The sequence below is a fragment of the Haplochromis burtoni genome, unplaced genomic scaffold (genome assembly GCF_018398535.1).
Source record: "Haplochromis burtoni strain Fernald_Lab_line unplaced genomic scaffold, NCSU_Asbu1 Contig_918, whole genome shotgun sequence".
NCBI classification, from domain to species: Eukaryota; Metazoa; Chordata; class Actinopteri; order Cichliformes; family Cichlidae; genus Haplochromis; species Haplochromis burtoni.
The window spans coordinates 96,365-110,819 of NW_024583279.1; the positions used below are offsets into that span (position 1 = coordinate 96,365).

Below are 14,455 nucleotides of genomic sequence, written 5' to 3' on the forward strand. Positions count from 1 at the left end.
TATGTGTTTAATTCAGTTTTGTGAAAAGAAGAGTTCCTGAAAACGTTTTTAGTGCAGTCATTGTGAAAGTTCCTTCCTGTGCATTATTGACACTGATGGAAAGCATGTAGGCTGAGTCACAGATCAGCTGTGTTACTCATCTTGAAACGTATTAACTTTGTTATGTTAGTTCTACAGTTATTATTTTAAATAACACAGTTATTTATAACTTTTTTTGCAAACAAAATTAAAATCAGGTTTTGTTTTTGGAAATAAAGATTTTTAGTGGAAATAAAAAAATGTATTTCCTGTAGAAAATATCATTGGTAGGGTACTTTGTTACCTAATGTTTTTGCTTTTTTTTAAAAAAAAAAAATTCTTTCTTTTTTCTCTACTTCTGATTAGATAAAAGCCAGAAGATCATTCAAAAAGTATTCTATGACACATATTTCCATTTTAAAAATACTTTCATCTTTAGTTGCTTCAGCAGGACCCAATTACTCTCCTGTTACTCCACACTCTGCTTCTGCCTGAAACTCAGGTTTCTTATGCTGTATAACCAAGTGTTTTCTAAGAGCACAGGTACTAGAACCTGCTATTGAAAATGGATAACAGTAGAGGTTAAGGTATTGAGAAGTATTGGAAAAACAAATATTATTATAATAACAACAATCTGTTAATTTTTATCCAAAGCCCAATATAATAACTTATTTGTGTTTCAGATAACACAACTCAGATAAACATTTATTGTGTGTGTGTGTGTGTGTGTGTGTGTGTGTGTGTGTGTGTGTGTGTGTGTGTGTGTGTAGGCAAGAAAATTAGTGTATGTGTGTGAGTTTTTGCCTGAAAGGAGGGGGATGAGGTAAATGGGAGGGGATGTCACCTACCTCACTGACAGTATAAATTCCAATTATTTCACTGTGAAATGAACAAAGGCTGATTTTCCCTCTTCATTCAACAAGCAAAGAAAGGCACTGTAAGTACTGCTTTTGGTTTAACATTTTCTATAAAGGAGTTAAATTTTTTTGGATGTAAAAGTTATTATGTCAAAGGTTTAACAACATGTAATATTTATACTAGTGTGTACGTTTGTGAGTTTTAATACTAAACTAAACATCATTGAAAACAACTATTTTCCCCTTTGACACATCAGTCGAAATGATTTCTGCACATATGATCTGTAATTTACATGATACTTTTACCAGTACTTCATTGTAATATATTGTAGCTAGTATAGTATTTCAACCACATTTGAGAATATATTTCTATGGGAAATGAATTCCAATAATAATGACAAAATACTAACATGAGTTAAGAATATTCTGCTTTGGTGAATGTTATTTCTTATCCAGGTTCATGTCCTTTAGAAATAAGACATTAGCACACACTGATGTTGCATTCCTAACTGAACTATTATGAGAGTAATTACTCAAATGAGCTTCTTTTGTAAGGGTGAATCATTATCTGTACTCACCCACTGCACAAAATTACATCTAATCCTGCTGAATTTTTCTTACAAGCTTTTTATATTCACAATAAGATAACTTTAATTTCTCAGTTTTCAGTATTTTCATTAAGATGTTGGTTCAGTGATAAATCAAATGACTATAGCATGTGTTGCTTTTTCTACCAAAACGACAGAGAATTAATACTTTATTCTACCCTGCATGCCATATATGCCTAGAATAAGACAATTGGTACAAAGTGCTAAGCTGAAAAGGTTAATTTAGTTTTTCAATTTTCTTTATTGAACACAAAGCTAAAGATAAAATCAAATGATTCAAATATAAATGTTGATCATATTTGGTACAAAAGAATATTATCAATTATAAACTCATATTTTGAGTGTCTGTTGAAAAATAGAAAACAGAAACTCACACACAAATCTTATTAACAAATATGAATCAGCACTTCTAACTGCTCTCCATATTGTTCCAAAGGATTTAATTGGTCTTTTAATGGGGCAGTTCATATCCAAAAGTCCCATAGTGGGTCAAGGTACTCGCCACCATGTCCAGTTCTCAGTTGGTGAAGAAGGACCTCCCAGGTACTCTTCACACCATTTTGAGACCAACAACAGAAGAGAAGGTGCTAGCCACCAAATTCCTCCAGCGATCATTATCTCAGAGGAGGGTTCAAGGTTTGTGTTATCAACTTGTGTCTATATTTATTTTCCACCTCAGCATAATTTCCTCATCATTCCACTCAGCTGTTTGAAAAAAATGGAACTTGCAAAATTCGAATAATAATAATAAAAAAAAAGATTTTCAGGAATGAAGGAAGAAGAAATTATTAGAATCTAATGTCCATTAAAGGAACTAAACCCTACCATCATAGATATGTTTTCCGCATTTACTAATCTTTGCTATAGTTTCTCAGTTCTCATGTTTTTCCCTCTAACAGTACATCAGAGCAGCGGGACTCAAGAATAGAGCTGCGGAGATCTTCCTTCTATAGCACCATAGACCTGCTGCCACAGCTGGAGCACTATGCCAGCACGCTGCCACACCAGCAGGCAAGGAGCAGACCTTCCCTGGAGGTTCTCCGCAAAGCATTCGATGTGAGTTTTCCACTTCTGGGAGCATTTTCTCATTGCTGCTGTCTTTTAAGAATCGCGTATTGACAGTAACACCACCTGGGGGAATTAACCCCCCTAGGAAATGAAATGTTTGGCCTCTACAAACAGTGAAATGATTTTCACAGGTCTGAAAAACACAGTAGGCAAGGGATATCATTTTACGGTAAAGTTGTTAATGCAAAACCTTATTTATTTATTTATTTTGTGACGATTATTAATGAGAAATAAGCGAAACTTTTAACAAAACTGGACATGCACGTTCAACAGGGCTTTGGACTAAGCCCTGCCTCTGAGGCAAGTTAATAAAGAGTTGCTATAGTGTTTACCAGTCCTGCAGCCAGGGATTGAACATCAACCTTTCCAATTATCAGATGACCTGCTGGGTCGGCAACCCTGCGTCCAAGGGTGCCCTGGTGTCATGTGCAGTTTTCTACATCCTTATGCTTTAACATCGTGTTCATTATTCCAGTGGAACAATAGATGCCCGAGGTGGGGCACCATCCAACATTCTGCTCAGTAAAAACTGGGCTTTCTGAACTGTTCAGCGTATAATCACAAGCGATGTGATAATACAGTTAAAAAATCAATCATCAACCCTGCAACGTAGGGTGTCCTAATGACATGTGCATGCATGAACACCTTTATGGGTGACATAACAATAACAGCAACAGAACATCACTTGGAGTCAGATCAGGCAATCTGTTCTTCCCAATCATGGCACTTCAGGTCCCCCTTTGATTAACAATGTAAGCGTACAAGCCTCCCAGTAGAACAATGGAGTCCCCAGTTGGGGCACCCTTCAGCATCTCACCAGTGAATGCTGAGACTGTCCTTCACCACATAAGCATAAATGACAGCCAGGAGCTATGGAGAAACAACTCCCACTGTCCACTGGGGAAAGCCCCAACTTACAAGCAGCGCACCAGGGTGTACCTACCCCTGCCTGCCGTATATTACTGAGGCAACTACAGATTGGAACAGAGTTCAGCCCCACTCCACCAGAGTGGCATCAGAGTCCAAGATGTACATTGAGGTGAGTCTGAATATGTCTAGCCAGTATCTCTTAACCTCACACGCTACCTCAGACTCTTTACCCATTTAAGAGGCGATGTTCCATGTCCTATGAGCCACCCTTAATAGGAATCAGAATACCAGGGCCTCTGCCCTCAACTTCTGGTCGATACACAATGTACTATTTTCTATACTATTTTCAGGAAGTGGAGGGAGGAAACACCAACACAGATCCAGGAGCTTGTGAGATTTCAGCCACAGATGCTGGAAGTGAAGAGGCTCAAGGTTCTGAGGAGAAAGCTCCTGCTAGATTTGGCTGGGTTGTTGGAGTTATGGTAAGTAAAACTTCTGGGTCTTTGCATCCACTGGTCCTATAGAACAGCGGTCCCCAACCCCCGGGCCTCGGACCGGTACCGGTCCGTGAGTTGTTTGGTACCGGGCCGCGAGAGTTGAGGCTCAGGTCTGAAATGTATGGTTTTCAGGGTTTTTATCGGTTTTCAGCGTTATTTTGTTACCGTTTTTATCGTTAACTCGGTTTTCCTGGGTCTTTTCACGTGTGTTAGAATAAATCTTCTTTTTTTCGGTACCGGTACTAGTTTTATTTTGTTGTATTTATCCGCGACACCTTAAAGGCCGGTCCGTAAAAGTATTGTCGGGCATAAACCGGTCCATGGTGCAAAAAAGTTGGGGACCGCTGCCATAGAAAGTTTAAAAATACACAAAATCATTGATCTTGATCACTCTTAAGATCTGCTAATTAAAAACATATTACTTTCATTTTGGTCACAGGTTCGTTGTATGCTTAATATTTGGGGAGTAATCCTGTTCCTCCGCCTGTCCTGGATCACTTCTCAGGCAGGCATTTGTGAGTAATCAGTTCATTTGCTCCTCCATTTGTTCAGTTCTTTTGCTTTCATTTTCTTGTAAAAATTCCCCACGCCTGTTCATATAGTCTTATCTCTGGGTCATGTTGATTTAGTTAGTTTCTTAATCATATCAACATGAGCACATTGTTCGCAGAGCTTTATCATAGGAAAGCGTGAAAGTTTGAAAAGAAGGGAAAAAAATGATATCTAAATATTGACAAATGAAGTCAAGTATAGTAACTTCACCAGGAAATGAAAATATGGGATTGGGAGAAATGCTAGTTTCCTTGTTTGAAAAGTGAGCTATTTTTTAAAGTGCTGACTATGTGTGAGTCTGCTTGTTTTTTTTTTAGCACACAGTTACTACATTTATTCACTGGGATGAATAAATGTAAGTAAAGTAATTTTTAAATTGCTGAATTTTAAAGGCAGCATAGAGGGTCTATTATATCGCTGAGTATTAAAGTACATATTCTAAAATATATACACTCAGATATGGATTTGATTGTAAGGTAAATTCTTATGCATGGGCAAAGGAAAGTTCTAGAAACAAGTTCCTTTCTGGATGAAGGATGTAAACCTGATTTGTTCATAACTGAAAATTTATGATTGTGTGATTTTAATGAGTCCTAACTTTATTCTTCTTACGTTAGTGTTGACCTGGCTTATTATCCTGATATCTGTGACGGTGACCTCAGTAACTGCCCTCTCCATCTCTGCCATTGCCACTAATGGGAGGGTGATCTCAGGTTAGTCACTGTTCAAAGTAGGAAGTCAGACAAATAAACCTTATATACAGTTTGAATCTGAAAATATGAGAATACTTGGGACACCTTTAAAAATGGTTGGGCCTTTTAAGACTGGAAATCTGCAGCTGAGCTCAGAATTGTAATTTTTCAAATTTGTATGTAGCATCTAGCCTTGTATTTAGGATATGTTCTAACAATCTTGTTTGTCTGAAATAATTTGCAGGTGGGGCATATTTCATGATCTCCCGCACTCTGGGTCCAGAAATTGGAGGACCAATTGGGGTGGTTTTTTCCTTTGCCAATGCTTTGGCTTGTGCACTCAATACTGTTGGTTTTGCAGAAGTGGCCCGTGATCTAATGCAGGTAAAATGTATTGAAAGTGCTTTGTGGTATTAAATGGATGGTAGATTTGTTTTTGTAATAGAAGATGACATATTATATATAATGTAAATAATATTTCATACTAAAATGCTATGCAACAGAACCTAAATTTGGTTAATTGATGTAGGAGTTTGGTGTTGTCATGGTTGATTCAATCAACGATGTCCGTATTGTGGGCGTGATCACTGTTACGGTTCTTCTGCTGATTTCATTGGCTGGAATGGAGTGGGAGTCTAAGGTGAGCACATTTTGATATTCAACTTGACAGCTGTACTTGGACAAAGTTTTGTCTCTTAACAACTTCTCTTCCGTTTTGATTTCTTTATTTGTCTTTTTCTCTCAGACCCAGATTTTGTTCTTCTTAGTTCTTCTGGTTTCATTATCCAACTACTTTGTGGGCACATTTATTCCTCCCAATATAGAAAAGCAGGCACAGGGTATCTTTGGATACCGCAGTAAGTTTAGGTTTCTCTCAACAATCTATAGTCTTAAAAACCACATTGAATAATTGATTTGTTTGTTTCTTCCATCTTTCTTTCCTTCTTTCATAACTACCTAATATTGTACCTGGCATGTTTTCCAGCTGAGATCTTCTTAGAAAACCTGACACCAAACTGGAGAGAGAATGAAGCCAACTTTTTCCAGATGTTTGCCATTTTCTTTCCCTCTGCTATTGGCATCCTGTCTGGTGCCAACATCTCTGGAGACCTTAAAGTATGAGGGACATAAAAGAGAAATGCTCCTTAAAGTAAATATATGAATGCATTGTTTCATAATGTTTTATATTAATTGTATTTCCTATCTCAGGACCCTGCTACTGCTATCCCCAAAGGCACCCTCATGGCTATTTTTTGGACTACTATCAGCTATTTAATGATCTCTGTCACAGTCGGTAAGTTACCCAGTACATACGTATTTGATCTAAATAGGTATAAATAATTTAATTAATACAAGACAGAGGCTGAAGATGTTTAACCTGGCACTCTATAAGTTATAAAGCTGGGGACTTGTTATCTGAAACAGGTTTCCGGTAGTAGCACAAACTGAGATCAATACAGCCTTTTTGGGAGTAAATAAATTTTCATGGTTATCCATGAAAATTACATTAAAATCTGTACTTTTCCTCTAGCATCATGTGTAGTGAGAGACGCTTCTGGAAATATGACTGATATCCTGACCGGAAATCTCACTGATGGTTGTGTGGGGCTTGGATGTAAAATGGGCTGGAACTTCACAGATTGCATACAGCAGAAGAATTGCGAATATGGTCTGGCCAACAATTCAAAGGTACTAGTTCATTCAGTTAGCCACATTTTTTTTTCTCCTTTTTGTTATTGGGAAGAAAGATACTAAACCAAACAAAAGCACATTTTTGGTTAAATCTTTAACTCTTTGTCAATATTCCTGCTATATTCATTGCATTTAAAACTTTATTCTGGTTTGTCTTATACTTAATGGTGACTCAAACCAGGTCTTGGGCCAGGTTTCTGGTTTCTACTACCTCATCACTGCTGGGGTATTTGCAGCCAGCTTGTCCTCTGCTCTTGGATTTCTTGTCTCTGCCCCTAAAGTCTTTCAGGTGAGAAATCCATTAACTTTTTTCTTATTGCATTCATTATGCATTCATTTGCACTTTTATTGATGAACAAAAGATGAATCCATTATTATAATTTTAATGTACCTAATATTGCTGTATTAGAGACCAGTTTACCTGGACTTTACAAACAAAACAGCTCTCTTTTTGACACAATAATGGGCACATTTTGAATCTGCTAATGATTTAGTTATAATTAATGATTTTTAAAGTCACCTACAGTATAAAGGAAACGATTAATAAGGTAAACTAAAACGGAGCAAGCAAACAGCATGATCTCATGTAGCTTTAAAATCATTGCTCAAGTGTATTCACATTTTAAAGGAGCAAAAACATTGAGCTCAAATGTTTGATTAATGAAAGTTTGTATAAATATAGTAAAGTCTCACTTTTTTGTTTATGTTCTCTCTATCAGTGTCTGTGCAAAGACAACTTATACCCATACATTGGGTTCTTTGCAAAGGGTTATGGGAAAAATGATGAGCCGCTCCGGGCTTATGTGCTATGCTACATCATTGCTGTGGCCTTCATTCTCATTGGTGGGTGTGATCAACATGGCTAACACATTTTCACCTCTTACTAATGTTGTGATTCCCATATAAAATGTCTTGTCAGCTCTAAATTTGTAGTGTGGTTTTAAATACTCTCTCATCTGTGTCATTACAGCGGAGCTGAACACCATTGCAGCTCTGATCTCCAACTTCTTCCTGTGTTCCTACAGCCTTATAAACTTTAGCTGCTTTCATGCTTCAATCACCAACTCCCCAGGTGAGTAACATATTCAGTAATTAAGCTATACTCAATATTAAACACGTTCACATTAAAACATTAGTTTGGGTAATTTCTAAGGTTTAGTACATTTTGTTCAGTCACACTAATAAGAGAGTTTGCTACTCTATAAAAGCATGTGACAGCCAGATTTTCCAGAGTTTAGCATGCGCACAAATGCCCACATACACAACCACCACTCACCAGTTTATTCCTGCTTGGCCCCAAAATTAAACAGACCCCCATTATGAGGTCGGAAGAAAAAACAAATTGTTTATATGCAGCTTAGTGTGGAAAAGAGATCATCAATCTGACTTCAGTGGAAACTCATATTGCTCCTACAACCAGTGATGGTAAGACAAGGTTTTATGTAACACTCAAATCAATTCTACCAAAATTGTATCTATCATACCAAGTTATATTGGAGAAATCTCCATACACAGAGGTCCACATAGATCTAACCCGCTGTGAGATTAAGTGCATGACAGTTCTCTAGTTAAAGTTTTGGCAAGAGAGTCAATGTGTTTCTATTTTGACAAAATCAACTACGTACAATTCAAAGCTCTATAACATTTAACAGCAGGTTGCTGGTAATGCCTAAAAAACAAACACAAGAAATCATACATAATGTAAATGTAGGCCATAATGGGTGGACATTGGGATCAGAGTTCTGGCCATGTAGCATTACAAAGTCTGCCCTGTGCCACTTCATAATCCTTTTCTCACCGACTCCTCCTGTAGGTTGGAGGCCCTCATTTCACTACTACAGTAAATGGACGGCTCTGTTTGGAGCAGTGATATCTGTGGTTCTGATGTTCCTGTTTACCTGGTGGGCTGCTCTAATCACCTTCTGTATAATCTTCTTTTTGTTTGGATACATCAACTACAATAAACCAAGTGAGTCAAAAACCATAAGTTTTTGAGCGTAAGTTGGAATTGAGCAGTACTTTGGTTAGAATAACATGCCTCAGATTCATAAATAGAACAGAATGCATCAACGTGTACTTTACACTTCTTTTTTTGTTTTTTGCATTTCTCATGTAAGTGTCTTTTGAAATCAACAGAGGTAAATTGGGGTTCGTCAGTCCAAGCAGGCACATACAACATGGCTTTGTCATACTCTGTCTCACTTACTGGTGTGGAGGATCACGTCAAGAATTTTAGGTGAGTGATCTAAAATTTCAGTTTAACAAGTCAAAGCTTCTCATGCAACATGCACGAGTGCTAAAGTCTATAAGTGTACTCGTTAATGCTCTTTTCTAATAGTATTAATCGATTTTAGTTTCGAATTTATATTTACTGGATTTCATCCAGGAGCTTCCTCTTTGATCCCTAATGTCTTTTTTTCAGACCACAGTGTCTAGTCCTCACTGGACCTCCAAACCAGCGACCTGCACTGGTGGATTTTGTTGGCTCATTCACAAAACATATAAGTCTTATGATCTGTGGCGATATTATCATGGTGAGACATCCGCTCAGCTTTTTCTACAAGAAAACAAAATAAATTATTAGCATTCTTGTGGTAAAATAGCCACACCAAACACTTTTTAGAGTTATCCTTTGTTGTAATTGGATATGTGAGTTCCTGAGTTTCTTTTCCAGGAGCCTGAGAGGCAGACACGACCACAAGATGCTACAGATCAGCTAGTTAAATGGATGAACAAGAGGAAAGTGCGTTCGTTTTATACTCCATTTACAGCTGAGAGCCTCAGAACTGGAGCTCGATACTTAATGCAGGTATCTAGTTAATATTGTTGTGGTGTAATGTGACTTTAAATGCCCTGAAAGTTACCAACAAATTATTAATATTACTATTAGCATGTTTCTGCCATTAGAACTAGTTTGTATTCTTACCTGTACCTGGCTTTTATGCTTTTTGTTCAAAGGCCTCTGGTCTTGGCAAGCTGAAGCCCAACACACTGGTCCTTGGCTTCAAGTCAAACTGGAGGGAGAGTTCATCTGAAAGCATTGAAGATTACATTAACACCATATAGTAAGATGGTCCTTTAATGGTGCATTTAATAGATATGAAAAAATCATGTCTTTTCTTGTGGATTTTTAATTAGTATTGCTATTCTATTTATTTTATATTATGTGTGTATTTTTACTGTCTTTGTAAGGCAGTATAAAATATAGTATTTATAAAATAGCCTAAAGAATAGTTGCAATAGAACAAAGTCTTCTCAACTTACTCATCTTCTCTTGCTTTTCTTCAGTGATACATTTGACGCCAACTTCTGTTTGTGTATCTTGAGGATGATGGACGGGCTGGACATCTCTGACCAGTTTGATTGTGAAGGTCTGATGAGTATAAATAAGTAGAAGATTCTCTAAGTGCTTAACAGCAACATGATACATTTGTGGCAGTGGTTGACAACATATTTTTCTCTTCTTTTTTTTAGAAAACCAGGGCTTTGAGCTTGATGAATCTGCTGAAAATTATGACCATCAGTCTCCAGACAGGGACTCGGGTAAGAGCTACTTGTGTGCATAGGTACATATTAGATTACTGTACCAAGTCACATTAAATTTCAAGTCAAAATCTGTAAATCATAACTGCTGTGATTGCAACTAAAGTACGGGAAGGGATTTTTCTTAGAACTGAAAAGGATATCGGATTTAAATAAGATTTCCACTCTGTAATTTCAAAACCTATGATTGCATTTCTTAAAGTTCAAGATTAAAGTTTTAAATTGATTTAATTTGACTAAAGTACCTCTAATGGATTGTTCCCTTCCTAAATTGATATGCACTGCAATGGTGCTTAGGATAATATATGAGAGGATGAGGACAGTGAACAAGAAATCATTATTGCACTGGCACACCTTAGATTGCATTATAACTTTCTAATTATTAAGGCAGTAATCACTGCCCACACATATCACACGCTTTCTCTTGTGTTTGCAGCTGATGACGTGTCCGACAACAGCAACAGTGATCAAATCAAAACAGTGTTTCAGAACACCCAGGGGAAAAAGTCTATCGATGTCTACTGGATAGCAGATGATGGAGGTGAGCCCACAGAAGTGCTTTTCTTTCTTTTTTTCCCCCTGTCCTGCCCGGCAGTGTAGCAATAAATAAACAAACAAACAATGGCAAAAAAATAAGTCAGAGGAGCCTCTTCAGTTTATTCTTCTAATAAATAAACAAAAAAATAAATAAATTTGAGTTGGCCTGGTTTTCTTAGCTGCTGTCATGCTCTTCTTCTATTTTCAGGACTGACTTTACTGGTACCTTACCTGATCACCAGGAGAAAGCATTGGCGTAACTGTAAGATCAGGGTTTTCATCGTCGGAGAAGAACAAAACATGGACGAAGGCCGTAATGAGTAGGTTTACTCTGTTTCGCCCGGGGGGAAAGTGTTGGCTTTTGCATTGGCAAAATTTGTGGTTATTAAGATGATTCAGAATTACTCTTTTCCTCTAAGAACTGAAAATGTTCACTTTGAAGATTTTACAACAGACAACAAATTTGGAATTATTTATTTATTGTTTTTTCAAAAAGAAAAAATTAAATGTAGGTTTTCATGCAGTTTGATATGTCTGTGTTTGGATGTAATTCTTTCAGACCCTTTGGTGTTTATGGACATACTAGGAAAGGGCGCTTTATGATTTCTGGAACTTGTGGACTGTTGTGTGTTTCAGAATGATTGCTCTGCTGAAGCGCTTTCGTCTACATTTCAGTGACGTTATTGTCATGACAGACAGTGAGAAGCGCCCTCAAGCCAAGAAGTATGTCAGAAAAAAGTTGCAATTACCACCACGAGGCACACCTATGTGAACGTGTTTTTCTTCATAGCAGTTGTGTTTTGCTTTGCAGCATGACTAGGTTTGTGGACAGTGTCGCCCCCTTCAGGCTGCATGATGAACAGCAGACAGGCGTCACAGATCAGGAGCTAAGACAGAGAGAACCATGGAAAATATCTGATAAAGAGTTTGAGGCCTTCAAACAAAAGGTGTGTGTGTGTGTGTGTGTGTGTGTGTGCGTGTGCGTGTGCGTGTGTGTGTGCGTGTGTGTGTGTGTGTGAGTGTATCATTGACATCCAAAAGGTCCAGAGCAAAACATTTTAAATGTATCTATGCCTTATGATTGTGTAATATCCCCACGTTATGTGACACTAAGTCAGTTTCCTACTTGTATTTCCTTTATTCACAGTCTGAGAGAAAAGTACGGCTGAATGAAATCATCCGCAGGAATTCACAACATACTGCCCTTGTGCTTGTGTGAGTACACGGTTTATATCGCAAGTCATATTTAATAGAAATCAAAGTTAGTTAGGATCTCCCATTTCCCTCATAGTCCCCATATTTATATGTACACAGTTTACTAAAATCATCATGCGTTAGGATTTAACTAATACTGCACTGAAAATATAAATCTATTACTGTCCTGCTACCCATCATGTAGCAGACTTTGTTCTTGTTTTACTGTCCCTGCTTATGTAATTGTTATTTAATGATTTTTTTTCTTCCCCACGTAGGAGTCTTCCTGTGCCACACAGTGACTGCCCCAGTGCTCTTTACATGGCCTGGCTGGATACTCTCACCTGTGGCCTTCATTGCCCTGCAGTGCTCATACGAGGAAACCAGCAAAATGTCCTTACTTTCTACTGCCAGTAAATTGTATTTTATTGTGAGACAGTCATGGAGGACTATTTTTATTTTTAGGAGTCACAAAACTAAAAAATTCAAGCCTTAGAAGTGAACAATAATTAAAAAAAAAAAAAAAAACAAGACAGAGAGAGTGCAATATTTGCCAAATTAGGGTTTAACAAATCTGGTGAATAATAAGGAGACAAATCGTAAAATTAAGATAGACACATGTTACATGAATGATTCTGAGAAGGTCATTGTAAGTACTCTCCCCTAATACAAGTGAATATCACCGTATCTCAACCCAAGCAAGAACATTTTGGAAGCCACCACTTTTATCAAACTGCTAAAGAAGGTGACATCTTTTAGAAAAATTATGTCCATCCCATCAGGAGAGTCCCAAAGGCTTGGAACATCAATGTGAATTAAAGGTCTTCTGGTAACAAAGAAATGAATCCAAGATCTTGATAATGTTTAAGTGAACATATATTTGAAACAAAACTGTCTTGTTTTAGCAAGCTAGTTACTAAGTCATTTGTGAAAAATGTAGTATGAAGTATAAAACAACTGCTGACAATTTTAGTGAGTAACAAGAGAAAGTAGCATCCAGTGCTAATGTAAATTAAACAGAGAAGAATATTAGACTTGGTGGACTCCTTTACAGTCCACCACTGATGGGTAGGGAAACTTTTTGCTCTTTATGGTTAAACTTGTACTACATAACCACCAACTTTGTTGTTAACACACGATAATGTAACCATGTTTGAAAACTGAGACACAAATTGTTGATTTGAAAGTGATAATTGTAAGTAAATGTAAATTAGTAATACTTTTAGACTTTACATTGTATTCACTATATTTGTCAATATCTTTTACATTTATATTTGTTTGCTTAATCTGTGATGTGTTTTGTAGAATATTAAATTATGTATAAACTCTTCTAAGATGAGTTATTCTGTTGACATTTTCCAAAGGTAAAAATTTAAAACCTCTGAGTTGTACTATTTAAATGCTGACAAGCAACAGCAGGAATATAGAACTGTAAAAGACTAATATTCTGTTATAAAATCTGCTGTTCCTCAAATCGCTACTTGACATTTTCCCAAAAAGCAAGTCACCCTCTAATTTTACACCCATTGTAATACTGAATATCAGTAACTATAAAAATAGGCTGCAGTAAGTACAGTTAACCTTTTACATTACTTCTATCAATACTCAGTTGCATGTGCAACATTATGTGGAATAAACACTGGGGGCATTTGTTATTATTTTTGGCACTAAGCAACATTAAGTCTGGATTAATCTGCAGACGGGTTACAATAACATGGAAATGCATCACCAACAGATTAACTATAAGTAGATAAAAATTACGCAAAAAACTTGTAAGTAGACATACTGTAAAAGACCAGTATGTAGAGTAAAGTGCATTGCAGCAAAGCTATTAATATGAAATGCTATATAATAATTTAGATGTCACTTACTCACATTATCAGCATTAATAGTGTTAAAGATTTTTAAAGGCATCCTTCATTGACAACATTGTGTCTCTTTGACTTCACATAATGAATAACAGATTTTTAATAACAATAAGTTACAGAGTGATAACTTGGATCAGACCATTGATACTGTTAAATACAGCTATAACTGTAGGAGTTTTCAGCCTCTTTGATCGGGGGGATTGATCTCCCTGATAGCTGTGATGTAGTTTAAAACAAATTTTGATTAATTAAAAAATAAAATAAATATTTTAAAATTCTTTTTTTTCCTTAGACATATGCTTAGCTATGATATATATGTCTGCTTCTTCCGAATCATGAGATTATTGGTTCTTACAGCAAAAATTTGAGCAATGCAACAGTCTAATTGAACACCTATGCTCTGTAGAAGGTACTGGGAATATCTAAAGCAGATTTAAATGTAATACTTTGAACCAGAAA

The 14,455-nt window shown here is 36.7% G+C and overlaps 1 protein-coding gene across 1 annotated transcript; it reads left to right on the plus strand.

Annotated features, from left to right (window-relative positions):
* The first annotated feature begins 798 nt into the window (after positions 1-798).
* On the plus strand, positions 799-13,953 carry LOC102293390 (solute carrier family 12 member 3). The gene is made up of 28 exons (XM_005951035.2): positions 799-955; positions 1,920-2,119; positions 2,383-2,539; positions 3,772-3,903; positions 4,358-4,433; positions 5,088-5,183; positions 5,407-5,546; positions 5,692-5,802; positions 5,908-6,019; positions 6,148-6,278; positions 6,372-6,456; positions 6,694-6,851; positions 7,036-7,143; positions 7,574-7,697; positions 7,825-7,926; positions 8,668-8,823; positions 8,991-9,090; positions 9,277-9,388; positions 9,529-9,663; positions 9,813-9,919; positions 10,143-10,225; positions 10,329-10,397; positions 10,834-10,938; positions 11,143-11,254; positions 11,571-11,657; positions 11,746-11,881; positions 12,082-12,149; positions 12,407-13,953. The coding sequence occupies exons 2-28, from the start codon at positions 1,938-1,940 to the stop codon at positions 12,543-12,545; spliced, it is 3,123 nt and encodes a 1,040-aa protein (XP_005951097.1). The 5' UTR covers positions 799-955; positions 1,920-1,937; the 3' UTR covers positions 12,546-13,953.
* Positions 13,954-14,455: the final 502 nt, after the last annotated feature.

Bases quoted from the DNA above. Each gene is read 5' to 3' on its own strand.
- LOC102293390 (XM_005951035.2), top strand. From the start codon at position 1,938: ATGGGGCAGTTCATATCCAAAAGTCCCATAGTGGGTCAAGGTACTCGC. The intron at 8,824-8,990 runs GTGAGTCAAAAA...TGAAATCAACAG, and splicing joins CATCAACTACAATAAACCAA to AGGTAAATTGGGGTTCGTCA. The intron at 10,226-10,328 runs GTCTGATGAGTA...TCTTTTTTTTAG, and splicing joins TGACCAGTTTGATTGTGAAG to AAAACCAGGGCTTTGAGCTT.